Raw genomic sequence first — 23,235 nt, forward strand, 5'->3', positions numbered from 1 at the left:
GGAGTTTCCTTTCCAAATCATTACAGCAGAATGGCGGGGAGGGGGGTGGGGGGCGGTGTTGCTGGAGTTGAAGGATCCTTGGGCTTGGGCTAAGCCAATGGCTTTTCCATCCGATTGTAAAGAAGAAGAAGGTAAGTACACGCACTCAGGCGATAACAGTGAGTGAGATGGCCCCTTTGCTCAGGAGCTTTCTGGCTGCTAAGGAACTGTATCACACACACACACACACACACACACACACACACACACACACACACACACACACCCTTCCGTACAACTCCTTCTTTCCTTCTCGCCCGCTCCCTCCCCTTTAACTGTCTTTCCACGCAGAGTCCTGAGTGAGGAGACCGACTCCTCGAATTGCTTTGCGCACCATCCGCCAGCCACCACGCCGGCCTCCCTGCTCTCGGGGCTGGGGACCCAGCACCGCCCTCCCTTCCTCCCTCCCTCCCTCCCTCCCGTGCGCCCCGCCGGCGCTGCGGGCTGGGCCGGGCCTCCGTGTACTACCGAGGTGGGAGGGGGGCTCCGCGCGAGCCTCGTGCCAGACGCCGCCCGCCCGCCGGACGCGGCTCTCGGGTTCCGCCGGGGCTCGTCCCCGCACCTAGCCGGCGCTGGGAGACTGCCCGGCCGGGCCGGGGCTCCGAGAGACCGCGCGTCCCGGTTTCCCCCCACCCCGCGCGCCGCAGGCCGTCAGCACCATGGACAGCGGCGCGCTCCCCGCCAACGCCAGCGACTGCTCCGACCCCTTCGCCGCGCCCGCCGGCTGCTCCCCGGCCCCGGGTCCCGGCGCCTGGGCCAACCTGTCCCGCCCCGATGGCAACCTGTCCGACCCGTGCGGTCCCAACCGCACCGAGCTGGGCGGGAGCGACGGCCTGTGCGCCCCGGCCGGCAGCCCCTCGGTGCTCACGGCCATCACCATCATGGCCCTCTACTCCGTCGTGTGCGTGGTGGGGCTCTTCGGAAACTTCCTGGTCATGTACGTGATCATCAGGTAAGAAGCCAGCCGCCCGGGGCTCGGAGCGCAGCGGCCCGCGCGGGGGGCCCGGGGGGCGCGGGGACCCCCGAGCCCCCCAGGCGGAGCGGGGAGGGAGGGAAGGAAAGCCGGGAGAGGGAGTGAGCGCCGTGGGGGCGAGCCAGGACGTTCCCATTTCCCCCCACACTCTTCTCTCGACCAAGAATCCGAATTTCCCCACGCAGAGAAGTTTGTTTACTGAAGGCCCTGAGGATCTGGGGCGCGGGGAAGGAAAGCTCTTGCCTTGGGGCTCTCTCTAGCCTCAGCCAAGGGGGCACTGGGCTACCCTGTCTTACACGGGCGCCTTTGCTTAAGCATAGGGGAAAGGATGGGTTAGCTGTCCCTCCTTGGAGGGACCAAGTGTTTCCCGGTTGTTTTGAGACTAGAACCTGGCCAACTTTCTCCCACCTGCTGGTTTAGGATGTGCCGCGGCCCCACCCCTTGGCTCCCCTGCTTGGGGGGGGGGGGGCTTTCACCCACTTCTTCGTCCCTAGTGAGTTCACACCAGCCTAGGCAGAAGGAGTTCCGTGGCCGTGTGGTGGCAGCAAGCATGAGGGTTGTGGCTGCCTAGACCGGCTTGTAGCTGGAGCTGAAGATCTGTCAGAGGGATCGCAAATTGCAGCTGGGATTGGCAGGTTGGATGCCTCCAAAAGTTGGAGTCGATTAGGAAAGAAAAGGAGGAAGGAAACAATGAAGAAAGAAGGGAAGGAAGGAGGGATTGAGGGAGGGAGGGAGGGAGGGAAGGAGGGAGGGAGGGAAGGAAGGAAGGAAGGAAGGAAGGAAGGAAGGAAGGAAGGAAGGAAGGAAGGAAGGAAGGAAGGAGAGACAGAAGGAGGGAGGGAGGGAAAAGAAACAGAGAAGGAGGATTCTACTTAAATTACTTCAAAAGATTGCAGTCAGTTTCTTTTTACCCAAATATTCTAGTTCTGGATGGATTTGGCAAAGTAGACAAGTTCTCAATATGGACGGTGCATGTCCATTGTGGTGGCATACATGCTTATATGTTCAAATAGTTACAGGAGAATCTGGCATGCTGCTTTTCTTAAAGTAGATAGATATTTTAACTTTTTAATGGCTCCTAACTTGAGTTTTTCTGTAAGGGTGACAAGTTCAGAGTGAACATGCACTTTCATGTTTAGGTACAATATTCACTTCGCCTCTTCCACCATTATTACAGGTGTTGATAAAGCTCGCCAATCATCTAACAATCATTTCCCCTATTTTGATGATATTCTCAAGGTGCTGAGAATGTCTTATAATTGTTCTTTTGACTCATAAGTCTTATTTCTTTAATTAAAGCTTGTTAAAGAGTAAAGCTAATTCTCCTAATCTTGTGATGAGGATCAGTCTCTCTGAGAAAATAGCAAACAGCGCCATCTACTGAGAGGAACGCTGGCAACAAGAAGAAAAATACGGGAAGAAAATCAATGGGAAAATTTATTTTCTGTCTAATACAAAGACTTATAGTAGATGTTTTTTTTAAAAAAAAACAAGTTTTATCCTGTGATTATGTCAATAAACATAATTAAAAGCTGGCTTTGTGAAGGGAAAATGTATTTATCATTTTCTTGAAAACATTCAGAGTTGCAAACTGGAACTAGAAGGAAATAGAGGTTATATATGTTAGATTCGTAAACCAAGGCAGAGAGAATGTACAGAAATTGTCCCAAAGCAGATAGCCTGTAAGTTCAATGCCATTGACTCTCTTTTAGATACCATAATTTCCTGATGTTAGGGTAGCAAGTCATAATACAAGTTAATTTGACTGTTAGATTGACAGATCGGGTTTCATTTGCAGTAGTAATTCATAACTAACAAATGGCTTCAAATTTATGTATGGAATCAAAGATTTTAAAAGTATGAAACATAAATTTACAGAGCACCTAGAAACTCTGCCTTCTAAAACATAGTCTTTTTATCCCTTTTATGATTTCTCTTTGGCATTTTGCCTCCTCATTTTTCTCCCTTTCAGTTCATGTTTTTCTATAAATAGTGATGCAGCAAGGCAGTTACTGGCTGATAAATAAGCCATTTGGTCTCATCCCAGTGTTTAGGAGGTTGCTGGAAGGGTGAGACTGTTTTAAAAGGCATTACTTTTGACTTTTCATTCACTTGGAGAAACAGGGTGACATTGTGTTTCACTGAGAACATGCTATTAGGCTTTCTTCTCTGTACTGTAAGTCCTGCCTCTATGTAGTACTAGTGGAAAGGTCAACCCAAACATCCACCTGTGGCCCATGGTGGGGGGCGGGGGGAATATGTGCTCAATTCCAAGGTCAGAAAACTGCCTGAGAACGAAACTGTAAGTCAAAACAATAGGCAGTTCTGTGACAAATGAAGGGATAGGAAAGCATATAAGGACTGGAGAAACTGTCTAGGTAGCCGAGGATATTTAGTGTAGCAGTCCAGGCAGTAGTATTTGAATTACTAAATGATCAGCTCAGGGACATCATTTCTGTTTAGAAAGATGAGTGTGGCACTGTGTCCAGTGTCAAGGAGAAGTGTCAATTTCTTTCTACTTCTTCAAGATTCAGAAAATGCAACTTAATGGCCAGGTAGTTACAGTTTTCTGGCCAATTCAAGATAATATTGATTCGAATGTCTTACTTAGTACACTGAGTGACTCACAAGGGGCAGATGATTATACCAACAAAAATAACTGTCACTTCAGGTGCCATAATTAATACTTCTTGTCTCCCAATGTCACCACCATCACTTCTACATCAACATCACTTTAAGTACTGTAAGTGAAATTCCTAAACAGTGCTGTCCTAGAGAGTATAAGTAAGCAAAAGTGATACCGTCATATGATCTGCAGATGTAAAACCCAAATGTTAAGGGATAGAAATACTATACCTAACCATCACCTCCAAATATGATGTCTTGTTTTTTATACGGTTAGGTAGTACTACAAATTGGTTGCCATTCAACATGTCAGTTTATGCGTACAATGCCTCTTGATCAATGTCATCATGATAGTCAATGCACATATGTGAAAATGGAAGCATGTAACGTAAAAGCATGGGTGAGATTAAAACACTTGGGAGAGGGACTGAGGGAAAGGGTGGCATTGATCAAAGTATTTTTTGTCTTAAACAAAAGAAGTGGTTTCAGAACAAATGTATAAAATACATGTATTTGACAAAATATAATAATAAAAATATTGCAAAACCTAGCAGTCATTTAAAAAATGATGATGATGCATTGCTTTTAGAAGTTTTAAATCAAACCAATCAAAATAATACACAGTCATAGCCACCCGAGTTGTTTTATTCATTGAACTTTCTGTGGAAAGTATGGAATTAGCCATAATGGTAAACACTAATAGAACTGCAGAAATACTTGTCATGGGAGGGTTTTTTTTCCTGAAAAAAAAATTATCTAGGTAGCAGTGAGCATGGAGTGGGCAGAAACTGTTGGCAAACGTGGAGATCTAGAAACTTCTAGGTCCCTATGAGCTGTATATGCCACTATTGTATTGTAAAGTTCAAATAAAGCATGCCAAATAAGGAACAGAGGTGTAGCTCAGTGGTAGAGCACACTCTAGATTCAGGGAGCAAAATGACATTACCTGCCTTTTAAGTTTGTTTTTTATGTGCTTGATTCTTTCTTAGTTTTGAATCTTATTGAGTTATTTGAGAAATTCTTTAATCTTGCTTATTCCCAACAGAACTAGCTATCAAAGAAGGATGTTTTAAGGTGTAAGATGTTATTGGCATTGTGTTCCTCAAAATACTGAGATTGATTGTCTTATATTCTCCTATATAATTAACATGTGACCATTTTTTAAATTATAAAGTGATCATGAGATAGAAGTGTGGCTCAAGTGGTAGAGCATCCACCTAGCAAGTACAAGACCCAAAGTTCAAACTCCAGTATTAACTCCCTCACAAATTAAATATAGTCTAATCAGAGGGTTTTCTAAATTAATTTAAATGACTTTTTATTGTTTGTAAAGGTGATGCCCAGAGGATGATTACATAAGTTATGGTTACATAAGTCAGGTAATTGAGTACATTTCTTTTGGAACAGTGTCACCTCTTCCCTAGCTTCCTTCCAGTTTTTTCCCTTCCAACCCCCTACCCCACAAGCACTATAGTTCATTTTCAACATTGTGTCTAGTGAGTACCACTGATGCTTTTGTCCAGCCATTGTCTCACCATTCCTGTGGTTAAAAAAAAAAAAAGTTTTAGAATTGTTTTAGAAGTTACTTTTACCTCCTTGCCCTGTATAAACTGTGACAGTCTCTTACACAAGGAGTTATACTTGAGTTTTCAGTACTCTTCAATCTTTTCTTCCTTTCTCACATTTTATATTTTAATAATTCTCCACTATTAAAAACTAATTATAAGCTGGGGGGTGGAGGCGTTTCTCAGTGATGGACCATGTGCTTAGCTTTCATGAATCCCAAAGATCTAGACCTCTTTAAAATACTTTGCAATTCAAGATTTTTAACAATTCAGAATTTATCCAATATAATTCAGCTGTAAATTTCAATTCAGAAAATTCTGTTAACGCATTGCTTTGTCCATGCCTATTTCACAGTTATCATTTGTCATGGAAAGCAATTCATATTGTGGATTGCTACCAGCATATCATAAATTCAACTACGCACATACACATATACATAGAAAATAGCTGGTCTTAGATTGGGAGTAAGAAATACAAAATCATTATTACAGAGATTTCCATTATTCATAATAGTTGTATTCCTTAATGTGATGAGACTTGCTGAAGTACAAGTACTGGAGCTTTACTCCTCAGGGATATGCAAGACTGGATTTCTGTGAGCCTCCGATTAGAAAACAATCACCAACTAATCAATACACTGATTGTTTCATGTTTCTTATGCAATATTTAGGCCTGAAATCAGCATGCACTAAGATTATGCAACACACATGTTTTTCATAAAAGGTCCAATACAGAATTCTTCTGTGTGAGACACTAGACGGCACTTGAGCCTGATGCAGGAGACCAGTGTCTACAGTGTTGATGGTGGTGAGGGCTGAGGAAGTCTCAGAGCTGGAGGGACCAGACCAAATCACCTCCCCACTCTTACTGGCTGGGACCAGGTTGAGTCATCTCTCCAGTTTTCCACGATGTCACTATGCAAAGAAGAATCCAGAAAAAGAGACAAAATAAAGAGTTGAGGGGAAGTTTTGCATAGAAGCTAAAGGACTCTCTCAAGAGGGAGTGGGTGTCTCAAGAGAGTCGCATCACTCAGGATCTGGAATGGCAACCAGGTGATCTGTCATAATGACTCCATCCTGCCATGATAGCTTAGAAGCAGCCATAGACAGCAGGGAAATAAGTGGCAACAACTGCATTCAATAAAACCTTAGGTAAAATCTGCAATTTGAGTTTCTGCTAACTTTTACATATCTCAAAATGTTTGTCTTTTAATTTTTCTGACCCATTTAAATATATAAGGTTATTTTAAGCTGGCAGATTGTAGAAAGAGTAAGGATCACCCATGAGTTCCCCTTTGAGAAACAGTGATACATAATATCCTAAATCAAGTTTATATTCATGCAGTAGATACAAATTATATCCACAGTTGTATCACATGTATTTTATAAAGATCGACCTTATATATAAGTAATATAAAAATAGCTTACCTTCTTAGATAATTCTAGTTACATGTTGCTTAACAAAGAAATGTTAAATTACCTGATGATAACAAGAAGTATTTTTTTTAACTGAGGCTTGGACTCAGGGCCTGAGCACTGTCCCTGGCTTCTTTTCACTCAAGGCTAGCACTCTACCACTTGACCCACAGCGCCTCTTCTGGCCTTTTCTGTTTATGTGGTGCTGAGGAATTGAACCTCGGGTTTCATGCATGCAAGGCAAGCACTCTACCACTAAGCCACATTTCCAGCCTATCAAGAAGTATTTTTAGGGGCTGGGGATATGGCCTAGTGGCAAGAGTGCCTGCCTCGGATACACGAGGCCCTAGGTTCGATTCCCCAGCACCACATATACGGAAAACGGCCAGAAGCGGCGCTGTGACTCAAGTGGCAGAGTGCTAGCCTTGAGCGGGAAGAAGCCAGGGACAGTGCTCAGGCCCTGAGTCCAAGGCCCAGGACTGGTGCAAAAAAAAAAAAAAAAAAAAAAAAAAAAAAAAAAAAAAGAAGTATTTTTAACCTCAGAAAATAACAAAGGTGCCATTCATCACACCAACAGTTTCCATAGGTTGTTTTGGCAGGGGACATGGCACTTCTGGAGTTGATGCTCACATTGGATTCCAACAGCAATAGCACGGAATTCTTTCTACACCTCCCAGTCTCAAACTCTAAACCCCAATTCTTCCTTTTCCCAGATGATTAGCTAAGTGCTTAAAAAGAGAGCAGCTATTAAGAATTTCACTCTCTTAAATATGCTTCGGGGCTATCTTGATTCTGTGCCATTTCCTAAGCTTTCTTACAACATTTTTCTCTTCAATCACTTGGAAGCAGTTAAGAAAAATGGAAACTGTCATCTGAAAATTCCTATTAAATCTTCAGCAAATGTGAAATCTGTTTTTGAAGTCACCTCTGCCTGCAGTCATTAGACTGCACCTATCCCAGACACTAAGTGGTAGCTTCCTCTCACTCAGTCTCTCCTACGCCATTCCATAGGCAATAGCTTATTGCTTGGGCCTTCTCTTTCATTGATTCTTTCTGACTTATATAACTTGTTTGGTTTTTTTTTCTCAGTCAGTTGTGGGGCTTGAACTCAGGGCCTGAGCTCTTTTGTTCAAGGCTAGCACTCTACCATGTTGGCTGCAGCTCCACTTCCAGTTTTCTGGTGGTTCATTGGAGATAAGAGTCTCATGGACTCTTTGAACTGTGATCCTCAGATCTCAACCTCCTGAGTAGCTCGAATTACAAACATGAGCCACCAGTGCCCAGCTTAACTTGTTGATATTTTCTTCCATTGGGTTTTTTGTTTATAGTTCTCAATTTTTCTTTGGAAAAAAAAATCCTCTTTGTATTTCAGAACTCCGTCTGTCCAAGTGAATTAAAAAGGACAGTAAAATAGGCCAAGGTACTACTCGATGTCTCTGCTCAATCCCTTGGCTTTTGCAGTTGTTTTCCTCAATAATGTCCTGCCTCTTAAATTCAGCCCCCATCATGTCTAAATGACTGTGCTGTTGATCAGTTGTGCTCAGAGAAACCATTCTGATATGCGCAGGAATTCTCCATGTTAGCCAGATGGCCATCAAGCAGAAGTTCCCTAGAAGCCGTAAGTAAGTTGAAGGGGAGTTTTGACTGCGTGGCCTGTGGTCCACTGAAAAGTCTTCCATCGTTCCTCACATCTCTCAAGTGAGAATGAATTTAAATTCTAGCAAGGAATTTTATCTGGAGAAAATAATAAAATTTGATTGAACTCCCAATTAACTCATGGAAAATCACAAGTATTGCTTGCAACACACTTACATGCATAGAAAGATAAGCCTCCAACTCCCATTCCTGAGAGCTTCCTGACAAGTAGCTCCTACTCCATCACTAAGGAAGATTTGAAAAAGAAGAAACCCACCAGAAAGTGGACCAGAATTTCTGTCCATCACTTTTAGTCATAAATACCTTATAAAAAGTGTTTCTGTGATTCCAACAGTAGCTACAATCTAGAAATCTAGAAGCACAGGCCTACATGTATATGTATACATATATGTATAATATAAAGAGATAGATCTGTGTGTATATGTGTACAGATGTAGTTTTCTGAGTTTTTATTGTCTTACCACACAGTTTTGAAAACAAAATGATGACTCTAAACTATTTTAGCAATTTTAGAACAGAACAATTATTCCACCGAAATTATTTTCATGCTTTCAATCATTTTATCTCTGCTATGACTCATCATTTGAACAATGGAAATGTGTTTCTTTGTCTTTGGTTGTTTTGTGTTGTTTTTGAGAATAGAGCTATCCATATAGCCCACACTATGATTAAATTACTGTATAGATGAGAAAACTGAGTTTTATTTACCAATATTTAAAGCATCTGACAATATATTTCCTGTTCCAAACTTCAAAGAAGTTGTTTATCAGAAAAACCAATAAACTTAAATTACCTTCTAGAAATTATATGCTCTGGATATTTAAAGCTTTCTCCTAAATGAGATACATCAGCTTTCCTAACGGTAGATATAGTAGAGTAATAAAACTGGAATGAAAGCCAAGCAACAGTGCCTTAGCCTGTAATCCTAGCTACTCATCTGAAATCTGTTGATCCCAGTTCGAAGCCAACCCAGGCAGGAAGGTCTATAAGACACCTACCTCCAACAACCTACTCAGAAAAAACTGGAAGTGGTGTTGTGGCTTAAGTGGTAAAGCAACTAGTTAGCCTGGAGGAAAAAAGCTCAGGGACAGCACCCAGGCCCAGAGTTCAAGCCTCAGAACTGGCAAAAAGCAAACAAAAACAAAAACGAAAAAAAAACTGGAATTAAACATACATTTAAAGGTCTTCAAAGTACAAGTTGGTTATACTAGTCACCAATCTACCTAGGAATCACTGTCCTAGGAATACTAATTGTACTCAATCTCAAAATCTCACATGTGTCTAGGGTCCAAATTAAGTAAAACATGTCAAAGTGTTTGGTAATTCTGAAGGTAGGGAAAAGATTAGTTACCCCTGGCTCCTCCTCCATGATTCATGTCATCATGGACAGGGAATTAACACTCAGGGATATTGGCAGTCCCCAAATCATAGTATTTATTACAATATTTTAATTGTAGTTCATCTTTCTAGTACAAGTTCCAAAGAGACAAAGTGAGGATTTGCTTATGAATCATTGCTTATTGTCATTTCTGTCTTCCTGTCTATCAACCCTTTACAATGTGCTGGGCCATTCTGTTGATGACTGTAATAACAAGGAGAAATTCTACAGACAAATATATTTGGTTCTCTATTAGTGAGTAAATTCAGAGGTGATCTTTTTTATATCAAAGAGCTACTTTTTGCCCTAAAGCTTTCATTTTTAAATTGGTGCTGCAGTAAGCCTTGAAAAGAGAATTTAAGTCTCTATGCCGAGAGCATGCATGGCCTGAAATGCCTGTTTACCCGGGGGAGTTGGTCATTGGAGTCGAAAGAAATCCCTTAGAACAGCCGTCTCTGAACTTGAGATTTGAGCTTTTCGGCATTTCAAGTTCCATTCTATCCTGTTCTTGGTTGAGTCTGATTCTCGAATCAAAACTGGACACATTAAGGAGGTCTTCAGGAAAAGGGCATTAGTAGCAACTCGTAGTGGAATTTTCCAAGACTTGTAAACCAATGTCTGTCAATTTCCAAAATGAAGACAGTGAAGCATATAAATAAAACAAGCTCAGAGAGGATAGTGAGGAATCACACCTGTGAGACTCTCATTGCTTCCTGGGACCTTAAGGTTTTCCATGTACCCGAGCTGCAGGGAAAGACAAGCTCAATGGACAGGAAGGCTTTCTTCACATCTGAACATTATCACTGCACTGAAACCCTGGTTCTGTGCCGGAAGAGGTGGAGCTTTCCATGGGGGAGGACAAAATGTTAATTGAAGAACGTTGCCAGCAGTACAACCTGCACATCAGAAGCTGAAATGCTTGCCAAGAAGAACAAGGAAAAATATTACTGGCATTATAATTTCATTCTTACTCAGCCCCCACTGGCTCTGGAAAGAAAGCTGCCTGGGTTGAATGAAACTCAGTATGAGTTGGTGTCTTGGAAGGTTGATGGTCAAAGATCAGTAAAATAAGGGGACCTCTTAGAAGCAGACAGCAGGAAAGGAGATCCTTTAAATAGTCTTTCCTTCCGATAACAAAGTTAATTTACTTCTCCACATAATAAACAGAGCATATATCCAAAGATTAAAATTATTACCCTAAAATTTCAGAGAACTTTAAATGTTTCATTATACTGACTGATTGGCATGCAATTTTTGTGAGTAATCAAGGAAGCTGTTAGCCAGGCAGATGCTAGAGATTGAGTGTATTTGGTTTTCTTTGTGTGCCTGTACTGGAGCTTGAAATCTGGACCCTGTACTTTTGCTCCCCTTTGTTTAGCTCATGCTAGTACTCTACCCCTTGAGTCATACCTCCCATCTAGCTTTTTTGCTGTCTAATTTGAGGTAGAGTCATTCGAATTTTCTTCTCTGTCTGGCTTTGGACCCTGATCATCAGATCTCAGCCCCTGAGGAAATGGAAAGACACATGTAGGAGCCAGGGACCTCCAAACATTTGATACAGTTGTTGGAAACTGTGTTTCTGTTTCCAGTGAAACCATGAGAAAACTGGACACAGTTCTTCCTCTGCCCAGTGGTTTAGCTAATGACACAAATAACCCATTTCACCAGCTGATAAATGTCCAACATAGGACTATAACCTATTCCGTGTCCTTTCATCTACATAGTTAGATAAACCTTCACGTTTCAATGTTGGTTACAGTAAATTACTCTAATTCATTATCCTCACCACCCAGCCCCTCAGACAGAGCAATACTAATTTGCGACTTTATTCCATTTCACAAATTGGTTCAAGGTATCATTTTATGTAGATAAGACAGAAAATGACTAGGAAAAAAAGCCTTGGTTCATTTTTTTTATAAAAGTAAATACTACTGGTCAGCTTATAAATGTTGTGGTTTTTTTTTCTCAAACATACAACTAGGAAGAATCTTTCAAGAGAATACTGAGTCTGGATATAAATGATTTGTAAGAAATAAGTCTCAAGAATCATTTCAATTTTCTGTGACAGTACTCAGGTCCTCATGCTTTTGTTCAGCTTTTTTACTCAAAGCTAAGGCTCTACCATCTGAGACATACCTCCATTCCAGCTTTTTGCTGGTTGATTGGAGATTATTTTTAAATCTCCTTGATTTGCCACCCTACTGTGACTTTAAACAGCTATTCTCGGATAGCAGCCTCCTGAGTTGCAAGAATTACAGTCATTAATCATTAGGGCCCTGAAAGAATCATTTCCTTAGGACATTTGTTAGCATGTTACTATTTTGAAGCAATGACCAAACTATTTACAAATACCTGACAAAGAAGTGCAGGTAGAAGAAGATCCATGTAGTAATCAGAATTGATTTTTGCTTTTTGGTTTTAATACTTTCATGCAAATTAGGACAGAAATATTCTGGGAGAAATTAAATGCTATCTTTATAAAATAGAAAAAGAAATAAAAGAAAATGATTCCTGTTATTAACAAAGCAAAAATTACCTCTAAACAAAGTTATCACCTTTTCACAAATCTTGTTCTACCAACCAAAGCCCAAATAGTATCTTAGACATGTGAATCAAGCTAATGGCAAATATTCTCCTATGAAGATACCACGTTTTACTCACACAGTTGTTTGAAATAAAGTTGATATTGAAAGAACAATACGATGGTGAATAATCTCATTGAAACATGAACTTGTGGAGCTGGACAAAGCCCTTTGCAAACAGATGGGTTTCAGAACTCAGTCTCCAGTCAGGATGCACCAGTTTTGTGTTGCAACACCTACTCCCAAAGTTAGCACAATCAAAACAAGAGAAATACTTAAATAGACCCAGTTAACCTAGTCTCATATTGAAAGGTAAGTAAATGCGGGCTAGGTTTGCCTCCCCAGGTGCGAGGATGCTGCCCGACCGGCAGGCAGGCCAGGGTGGAGTTTAGGGTAGGCCTCAGGTGCACATAGCCAAATGAGATCCCCTTTCCTCCCTCCTTACCCACGAAGGAAGCCAGGCGTACACGGAGTCTTGGAGGAAGCTTCAAGAGCAATCTGGTTTAATAGGGGAGTGGCTAACAGTTAATATAGTAATGCTGATGAGAAAAGGGGTGATAAACCAGGAGCTGGCAATAGGCTGGCGAGCTCGTCCTAGGACCCCTTCATGGGCTAACATCACTCCCATAGTACCACCCCCTGGGCAAAGCCCGCGAAAAGGGGAGCACACGTGCTGGCTGGCGAGAAGTTGGGGGGCTGGTCACAAAGCTACCCCTTCTGGTTCCGGACCCAGAGAGGTGTGGCTTGCTTCCACACTGCCCCAGGGCTGGGGGAAGGGCAGCTCTCGGGATAGCTCTCCTTGCCCTTCCCCCCTCAAGACCAAAGCTGAATCCCCAACAAATAAGTATAAACAAAACAGAATACAGTCCCTAGCAATCTGCTTCAGAGAAGAGCCATCTGCTTTATCAAGTTTAAACCTATATCATCATTATCACCTCCACCACTGTCTTCCTCACCAGCACTAACATTCCCTGGAAGCTACTACGCGTCAGATTATGTACTGACAACCCCTAAAGACACCACTGTTTTTCATTTTGTTATTCTTTCACCAAGTATTTTAGGAAAGTACTAAGAGTTTCCAGTTTTCAAAATTACAGAGTTATGGGATCCCGAAAGTAAGTAGTAAGCCAGAATTTGTCCAGCCAGTCGATGTTGGGTCTGACAGTTGAATCACCATCTATCTCAGGGCGAGCCTGCGGTCCTTACAAACAACATTCAGAGATTTCCTATCAGCAGTCTTTGAAGGTTCATTTGGAGGGCTGCCAAGTATACATCTCAGCTTTCTACATCTCACTTCCCAGAATGTTCCCTGACAGGCTACTTTTCTCTTATTGATAGACTCCGCTTCAAAGAAATGCGAATGAAGGAAGTAGCTATGTCTCCCTCCACAAATCAGAATCTGGAGGATTGTTGGGTTTTTTGGTGTTTTTTGGTTGTTGTTTTTTTCATATTCAGCTGTGGTAGCTTCACCTGATCTTTGGTCTCAGGCTAACTGGATCTAGGGCTCTAATTGAGCCTGACTTTCAGCCTTTAGAATGGAATCCATTAATTATTTGTGGAACTTCTATTTGCAGGAGTTCACTTCTGAGGATAGGTGTTTCTGTGCTCTCTCATTCAGCATCATTTCTTATGCTGTGAGCCATCAAGTCATTGAGAAGACTAAGAGCCAATCTCCCTGCCAGTCTCCAGGCTGAGCACTGATTTTCCGGTCAGGCTTTCTACATCCATCTGCCAAGCAGCACATGGTGTTTGTAATGCCATTACACGAACAAGCTCTATTTATTTACTTACTTACTTACTTACTTATCATTTGGAACTCTCTAGTTCAGACAATGGAAGTTCCCTCATGAACAGAGGCTGCTGTGTGTCCCCTCATTTATATCTAGAATTCAACCAAATAACCAATAGTCCTTGGCATAAAGAAGCTGATTTCTTTGAATTCACTGAATTGATTACACTGTTATGTTAATGTCATCTTTATTTCAACCCTATGCCTGTCCATGTTCTGTTTCTAACACGAGAAAATAATTGGGTTTAGAGCACTCTTCTTTTGAACTTAATGGTTAAAAGAAACCCGGAGTTCTCAAGAGTAGAATTCTTAGAAAAGTGGTGGTACTGGTTTGATTTTGGAAGAAAAATACTTTTCTGAGCTATTTTCCACATTCCTGTTGAAAAACAAAACCAAAATTCATGCATTTTCTGCCTTTTCCTTCTTCTAAGCAATCTAGTAGATGAGGGAGCTCTAGAAGATAATAGTGATTGACAGACATTAAATCTGAACAATGAAATCTGCAAGAACCAAAGAAGAATCACTGTGAAACAGGAGGAAGAGCTTTCCTCAAGGATTGTACTCAAGTGTCTACTAATTTAATTTAAAGAAAGCTCTTCTACCCTGTGTCCTATCTCCATACTGAGCAAAACACCAGGATACAGCCAAATTACCTAGCATCACTGCCAAATAGAAATAGCCAGGCATATCCGTGTTCCACTAGAGAGCTTAAATACAGAAAAAGCATACCAAAAGTATTGAAATTCCTCCCTTTCACCCATCACTTTTACTTGTAAGTCCCTACCCACCCTCTTCTCAAATGGCTGATAGGTCACATATGGAAAGCCTGGGAATTTAGCCTCTTCAAATCCCAGGCTATTTCTTCTCATAGACTATTCTAGTGCATTCCATATCCCATGGCGATGGAAAAAAAAAGGGGGGGTGAGGAGAAAATGGTAGATGGAAGAAAATGAGATTTATGAGGTTTTCAGTAAATGGAATTCTGCTTTATGGCCTCAAAACTGAAAACTGACATTGAAAGAAGAGTTCTCACCCTACAAAGTCAATGGATTATGTCTGTTCAGGAGAAGGAAGGTGGTGTGGTTATAACCACAGCCAAAAGAGTGTGATTTTCCCCTAGAAAATGGGAAGAAAGTCACAAGATAAGGTGCAATAAAGGAATCCAGATGCGAAAGATGTATCACACAGGTGTGTCCCACTGGGTGAATCTGGAAGTTTCTAGCCTACATGTGATGTAAATGTGCAAAGCTCAGGACCAGGGAAGAAAAGCCTGCTTCACAAAGGACCAAGTCCACTGTCAATGAGATTTACAACAAAATGGGTAGAAAAATTGGTGAATTCAAATGTTCTTAACAAAGGTTATGTTTGTTTCTTGGGAACAGATAATGCCAGTATAATTGGAGAACTAGATTAACATTCAACTCCTGAAAACAACAGTAAGCAGGTTAATTTGGGGTTAAGTCTAAACTAATAATGGTTTCTGGTCACCAGAATGCATGACAAAATAGGCCAGCCAAATGACCCTGATGAGCATTTAATGTTTCCACGGGCAATTCCCATGCAATGAAAAAAATGAATAATTGTAATACTTCTGCCACCTAAATGTAGTTTAAATCATCCTTCCAACACAGTCCTATTTCCCTACACTTTGACCTAGTACCTAAAATGTCATTCTAAGATGATCTGGTTCTAGTCTCTTGAAAAACCAAAGGTCCCTCTGAGATAGGAAAGGTGATCTCTCTTGAGAAAATAAAAAACTAAAATATGTTTTGTGAATTTATGCTGACACAATGTTGACATAAAAAAAGCTTTTATGGCAAACCAAAGTAATTATGAAAATAACTCTTTTGTGAAAAATTTTCAAAATCAAGCCTATATTCTTAACATAGTTTATCATTTGTATAAATCCTAATAAAATATTTATCTTTAGGAGAAATTGTGAAGTTTATAGCTCTGGATCTCACTGTTAGGGTAAGAAGCATAGCAAGCTCACTTGTTCATGTTAATAGTGATTTAAATTCTACTTTATTTATAGCTTATAAGTCTTCAGTTCTTTAAAAAGAATATGCAATGGTATCATGAAGAAAACTCAGAATTAATGATATGAAAATAAACAAAAGAAGGACTCAAAATAGTAGAGGATCCCAAAATACAGTAAAATTTTGCATTGGAGAGCTTTTCCTATGAAATATAAATCATTGTTATGCTTAGAGTTTTCCTATTTAAGATGTCATTCCAAGCATTAGTTTATGACTAACAATGTTGTTAGTGCAAATGAGTCCTTTCAAATTGGAAAACAACTTTATATTGATCTATTCATGCTACTGCACCAGAAGACTAAACTTTTAGCCTTTTAGAACTAATGGGTCTTACATGCTTTGCCAAATTACTGGTTACTGAAGTCTCTACAGGGAATAGAAAATCCCTTCCAAAAATTCTCTCTCCTTGAAAATACTTACAGGGGAAAAAAATCTGCTTTCTGATTCCTAGAAAAGTCCTAGGTCACCCTGATATTTAAATTATAAAGAAGTATTTCTTTATAAATCACAAATACATAATTTTGTATGTATGAAAAGCCACAGGAACCAAATTATGTTGCTTTTAGGTTTCCTTCCCCAGGCTCTAAAAGATTTTGGAAAGCTGTACTTTCAGGGATTAATCAAATTCCAAAACATTTAGATAACAGCAGGTAATATGTCACCTAGAAAAGGATAGGCAGGAAGCGTTTATTAACAGTTTGGGGTTCAAACTTCATGGATCTTAATTAAATCTCTTTTTTTTTGTTAACAGCACTGAATGCATTTTTACTTCCATTTCAACTCTTCTCATTATATATCCTAATATATAATTCTGCTTGATGTGTTGTACTATTATTTAATACCATGCACAGTTATAACTCCAAGACACACACCACATACATACATACATACATATACACACATACACACACACACACAACTTCAAAGAAATCCCTATTATACAGTTACTTTGCTTGCATAACAATAAACACCAAATGTTTCCATATAAATGCATATGTAAAATACTTTTGCCTTTGAAATTTGCTCCAAGCCTGTTTTCTTTTCTGAAAAGTAAAGAAAGTAACCTTCATTGCTTCAGCTATTACTAGGGATTTGTGAGCTTCAGGCTGAACAACTGTAGGTTAAGGAATATATGAACTTTACTACACTTTGTGAATCTGTTCATTTGTCATGCAGATAGCACAGGTTTCATGGTACCCGTACTGCAGTAGTACACTATTATGCTAGCGAGTACAAACTTTACCCTAGATACAGATTTAAATTCTGTCTCTACTACTGTTAGTCATTTCATTGTATTTCATTTTGTGTCTAAGTAAAGACATAAAAGCTACCATTGTAGCCATTGTAAGCATACAGTGTAGTGGTTCGAAGTACATTCCTATCATCATTTTGCCTGTCTTTACCCCCACCCACCTTACACACATTTCACCTCCCGTGTTTAGAACTCGGTACCTATCGACTGGGGCTGCTCCAGGCTTCCCGACTGCTATAACTGCTATAACTTCCATGGATAGAGGTGCCTCACATGAGTGGAATAAAACAGTAGCTTTCACTAATCAGTTTCATTCACATGGTACAATGTTTTCCAGCTGTATCTATGTCATAGCACATGTCACATTGCCTGCCTCTTAAAGACTAAATAATATTCTGTGTGTCTGTACATCCATTAATGGTCTCTGGTAACTACTGTGCATCTTCCAACCTGCAAGATAGACAGTACCCAGTCAAAGCAAACAAAATCATGGCAGTGCCTGGGGCCAAGATCTAGTCTGTAGCCAAGAGCCTGACAACTCTCTGAAACATTAGAAGCATCAAAATCAGATTAACAGCCACCACCATGTTAGGCCTTCATCAAGCCTACTCATCCTCCCTACTAAAAGCTACAGGATTCTGATCCCTGTCCTCTGGGAGTTGCACAAGAAGAGACAACAAACAACCTATCAAAGAGAATTGGCTCTGGGGATCATCCTTAAATCAATAATTATTGATTTTATTCTATCATGTAGCAATGACATTTAGCAATGTCACTTATTCCCAATAAATGAAAAGAAACAAAGGATAGGGTGGAATCACATCAAATAGAAGAGCTTACTTACAACCTTCTGGAAACAGAACTAAAAAGCAATTGCACCAGGATTTCAAAATCAGTTCCATTTAATATTTGCAGAGAGACGAGAGTAACATTTTCATGAAATAGGAAGAAGTGGCTGTAAAATAATAAATGATTATTAACAAAGAAAGTATAGCTGAGAACTCAAAATTTGATGCTTGGTCCAATGTCAACACCAAAAACAGGTGCTAAACTTTAAGTTTGGTGTACTAGGTTCAAAAACAGTCTGTATTCTCTAAATATTTATGATCTACCCTGTACTTTAGCTTCAAAAACAACTTCTACAAAAAGTCTTCTGATGTTAATGTTGATATTTAAAAAACTAATATCAATGCTAGTGACACTGTTTCATCCTATTTCAAAGTTTTCTGCTTATGGTTCCTTCTGAATTAAAGAAATACCTATGGGCATGCCACCATTTGAAATTGCTGGCAATACAAATTTAAGGTTGTTTAAAAGTATGGAGTGCTCAGATCCTAAAATATGCACTAGTTCCTATTCTCTTAGAAGTCCTAAATTTGAAAGCAACTTCTAAGTTATATACATCAGGTCTTTAAAAGAAAAGCAAAACATGTTATCTTCAAATGAGCCTCTGATGCTATTTTCAAAGTTATTTGGTTCCCAAACCATAAAAAACACTATGGATTTGAAAACAAAAAACTAAAATCACAGAAAAGAATATTTCATTCACTATAACCTTTTGTACACATCAAAGGAAACATGTAGCTGGCTGTGACTATAATATACAAATACCATTCCCTACAGAACATAGAAATCAAAGAAGCAAAGCACATTTTTTCATGTAAACTTCTCATGAAGCGAGTTCTATTCATGTCCTAATGTAATATTTTTCAAAAATTAGATTGTCAGAAATAAAACAAGTAGATACAAGGAAATCTAAAAACAGTGAAGCCAGGTCTTCTAGATACTTTAGAAGCGTTTCTCAGTTTACCTCTTTATGCCTAAAGAAGTGGCATGATATGTGGCCTTGAGCTCCTCATCATAGGCCCCAGCTTTTGAGTCCAGAAAAAGGATGGGAAGAACCTTGGAAACATGATCTATCTATCTCACTTGTGTGTTTTAGACCCTAAATACAACTTTCCAAGTAAGCAGACACATAAGTATATGCATATCTACCTGATCAAGATGACAAATATATGCTGTACACATTCAAGAAACTCAATGGAGTAAACCTTTGGAATAAAGTGAAAATCAGAAAGCTGAAACAAGATTGTAAGTGGGGCTAGTTAGAGAGGATGCATGAATGAAGAAGGAAACAAAGCCAATACAGCCAGGATACTCAATGTATTACTATTGATTTCTTATTTATTCCATTGTGCTCTGAAAAAGCACAGGAAATTATTCAATCTTTTTGTATTTGTTAAGACTTACCTGTAGTCCTTAGAGAAAGAACGGTTTTGGAAAGAACTTGTATTCTGTGGCTGTTGGGTGGAATGTTCTGTAGATATGTTAATCCTGTCTGATACATAGTATTGTTTAGGTCCGATGTTTCCTTGTTGCCTTTTGCCTGCATGATTTATTTACTGATGAATCTGTGGTGATAAAGTCACTCACTATTATGGTGTTAGCGTCTACCTGTGCTTTTATGTCCCGTAGTGTTTGCCTTATTAGAATGTATGTGCTAATGCATAATGCATATATGTATATAAGTGTTAGGTCCCTCTGATGAGTTTTCCCTTTATCAATAGGAAGTGATCTTCTTTATCTCTTCTAATTTTGAATTGAAGACTGCTTTTCAGAAAGGAACACAGCTACGTGCTTGCTTTTAGTCTCTGTTTGCTGAGGTCTTTCCCATGTGTTTACTCTGAAGTTGTGTTTGTAACTGAAGTGCATATCTTATAGGCAATTAATGCCTGGTTTTTGTTTTTCCCCTTTTTTAATCCAATCTAATCATTTGATTAGAGAATTGAGAGTTTTTACTAAAGAGTATGTACTTATCCCTGCTTTTGTGTTTGCTTGTTTTTGTGGTGCTTCTTTGTTCCCTTATCTTATTTGCTTAATGTACTCATATAACAAGACTGATTCTTTCCCATATTTTTAGGATTGTGCTAATCTTGTTCCTCTGTCTTCTGTAGCACTGATTTGGTGGTCATGAATTTCTGTGGTTTTAATTATTTTTTTATTTCTCTCTCAATTTTGAGTGATAGCTTTGCTAGGGGCAGTAGTCTATGCTTGTGGTCATTTTATTTCAAGGCTTGAAGTAAATAATTCTTTGCACTCTTTGGTCTTAAAGTTTCTATTGAGAAACCTGTTGTTATTCTTATGGGGCTCTTTTGCAAAGTCTTTGACTTAAGGTTTCTCCCTTACTTTCTTATAGCTTTCATTACCCTTTCCTTATTTTCTAAGACTTTACCCATCGTATGTCATTGGGTTCATTCTGCTCTTGTGTGCTTGAAGTTCTGAAAACTTCCAAACTGGAAAAGTGTCACATGCTTACAATGTAAGAAGCTTCTGCTATTATTTTATTTATACCTTTGCCTTGAGCTTTGTCTTCTTCCATGACTATGATTCACAGATTTGGTCTTTTCATGATAAACCTAGTGATCTTCTTTTCTTTACAATTGCTTTCATGTTCTAATTATATATCTACCGTATCTTCAAGACTTGGTATTCTGTCTTCAATTTGTTTCAGTCAACTAGCTAAGCACACCAATAAATTTTTCTTTTACTTTTTCAATTTCAATTTAATTTCCAGAACTTCAATTTCTTTCAGAATTTCATGTTTACTTAATTACTCTTTAATGTCCTACATTGCCTTTCTTCTTTCATTCGGCTTTCCATTTGTGTTCTCTTGAAATTCAATTAGGCATTTATTATTATTTTCATTTTATTGATCATTCTTGTAATTGTTTTATTTGAATTTGAGATTTCACCTAGTTCCACACCATTTGTGTTTGACACTACAAATTTCTTGAGTTTTACAGGAGTATTTTTTTCTTTGCCCTCCCCCCCCCCTATTTCTTATGTAACAAAACTAATTTTCAGGCTGGGAATATGGCCTAGTGGCAAAAGTGCTTGCCTCGTATACATGAAGCCCTGGGTTTGATTTCCAAGCACCACATATATAGAAAATGGCCAGAAGTGGCACTGTGGCTCAAGTGGCAGAATGCTAGCCTTGAGAAAAAAGAAGCCAGGGACAGTGCTCAGGCCCTGAGTCCAAGGCTCAGGACTGGCCAAAAAAAACACCTAATTTTCAGCAGAGCTCAGGCTGAGAAAAATAACTGACCTTTCTTGAAGAAAGGTCTCTCTTTCACTCTCTCACACACACATGCATGTGCACAAGCACACACATACACACATATATACCTGGAATATTCACATAAGATTAAAAAATAATGGAAAGATCCAAACAGGTATACATTTGGCCATTTACTTCACTGACATAATAACTTGAAATGTAGGACAAGCACCTTTATTCAATTTCATTTACCCAGGAAAAGATGGGGGGTTTTTTCCATTAAAAATATGGATTTGAGAGACTACGTGGACATAAAGGTCATGACAAATACTAAAAGTTCATCTTTCCAGGTACAATGCTAAAAATATAGAAGGGGCTGATTGAATTTTTACTGAATTAACATATTTCGTCTTCACTATAAAAATCATATAGAACAAAGAAAAGCCCATGGAGAGAAGGTAGTCTTTTGTACATCCAGTTAGTGCCATTGTGAGCTAGTAAAAATTGTTTCTAATCAATTTGAACAGCATACTGCAGTGTTAAGCCAGCAAATTGGATTGTAAAGTATATTTGTCATCATTTCAACCTTCTTTTGTCACTTTTCCTTCTGAACTGAAATATTGTCATCATAATTCAAAGAATTAACTCAAAAACAAAACAAAAGCTGGATTCATGTGGCTCACGCCTCTATTCTTAGCTACTCAAGGGGCTGAGACCTGAGAAGTGCAATACAAACAGCCCAGGAAGACAAACCCAAGAGCCTTTATTACCAATTAATCAGCATGGCTCAACTGGTAGAGAGCACCAGCTGTGAGTGAAAAAGCCAAGTAAGAGCAGGATTCCAAGATCAAGCCCCAGTACACACACACACACACACACACACACACACACACACACACACATACACACACACACTTCCAAAGCCAATCACATGTGCCGGTGTAGTATAGCTTAATTTAGCATGAATTAATCAACTCAATGTTTTGAAAAGTAACAGTAGCTATAGAAGTAGCACTGAGACTAATTCTGATTCTGAAGACATAACGGGAATTATTTCATAGCCATGTATAAAAGGATGCACAAGACATATATACAAAAAAAATATATGTACAAAAAAACATCGCTGAGCTATCAACAAGCTGGGCTTCACGGTGTCCCTTCTCCAACACAGTGCCAGTATTTTCCATGAAATCGTTTTCATGAGTCAAATACTATTTGAGGATCTGTGGTGAACACATTTCCTAAAAACAAACTGCATGACACTTCATTTGGGGGCCACGGAATCTAGAAGCTCTTCGATCATGTAGTACAAATGTAAAAGAAATACTTATTATGAGAATTCAGTGGGCTAAACAGGATGGAAGTAGTCGCTACTGAGGATGAGATCCTCAATGCAGGGAGTACAAGAGATACACTCTATGCCGGGAAGGCCCCAGGAATACAGATGAGTTTCTCCGAGAAACTGCCTTAGGTTCCCACCCACTTCACTCCACCTCTCAACCCATTCATGGCAGAGCAAAAAGTAGTCAAAGTAGACGCCTCGGTACGGTGTTTTCATATCTAGGGATTCTTCTCAGACACAGTGAAGTAAACTGAAATGCAAAATGATCTTTCCTTCATCTTACATCTTGGCATTAACATTTGCCTTTTTTTGTTGTTTTGTTTTTGGTTGTGGGGCTTGAACTCTGGGCCTGGGCTCTGTCCCCAGCTCTTCAGCTCAAAGCTAGCGCTCTACCAGTTGAGCCACAGTGCCACTTCCAGTTTTTTGAGTGGTTTATTGGAGATAAGAGTCTCATGGACTTTTCTGCCAGGGCTGGCCTTGAACCACGATCCTCAGATCCCAGCCTCCTGAGTATCTAGGATT

The 23,235-nt window shown here is 39.7% G+C and overlaps 1 protein-coding gene across 4 annotated transcripts in view; it reads left to right on the plus strand.

Annotated features, from left to right (window-relative positions):
- The first annotated feature begins 698 nt into the window (after positions 1 to 698).
- Oprm1 (opioid receptor mu 1) overlaps positions 699 to 23,235 on the plus strand; it is a 125,988-nt gene continuing 103,451 nt past the window's right edge. For all 4 annotated transcript variants that reach the window (XM_048354334.1, XM_048354332.1, XM_048354333.1 and 1 more), the window contains exon 1: positions 699 to 991. In XM_048354334.1, coding sequence (XP_048210291.1) covers positions 699 to 991 — 293 coding nt within the window. The remainder of the gene's footprint in view (positions 992 to 23,235) is intronic.

The sequence above is a fragment of the Perognathus longimembris genome, chromosome 9, assembly GCF_023159225.1.
Source record: "Perognathus longimembris pacificus isolate PPM17 chromosome 9, ASM2315922v1, whole genome shotgun sequence".
Classification (NCBI taxonomy): Eukaryota; Metazoa; Chordata; class Mammalia; order Rodentia; family Heteromyidae; genus Perognathus; species Perognathus longimembris.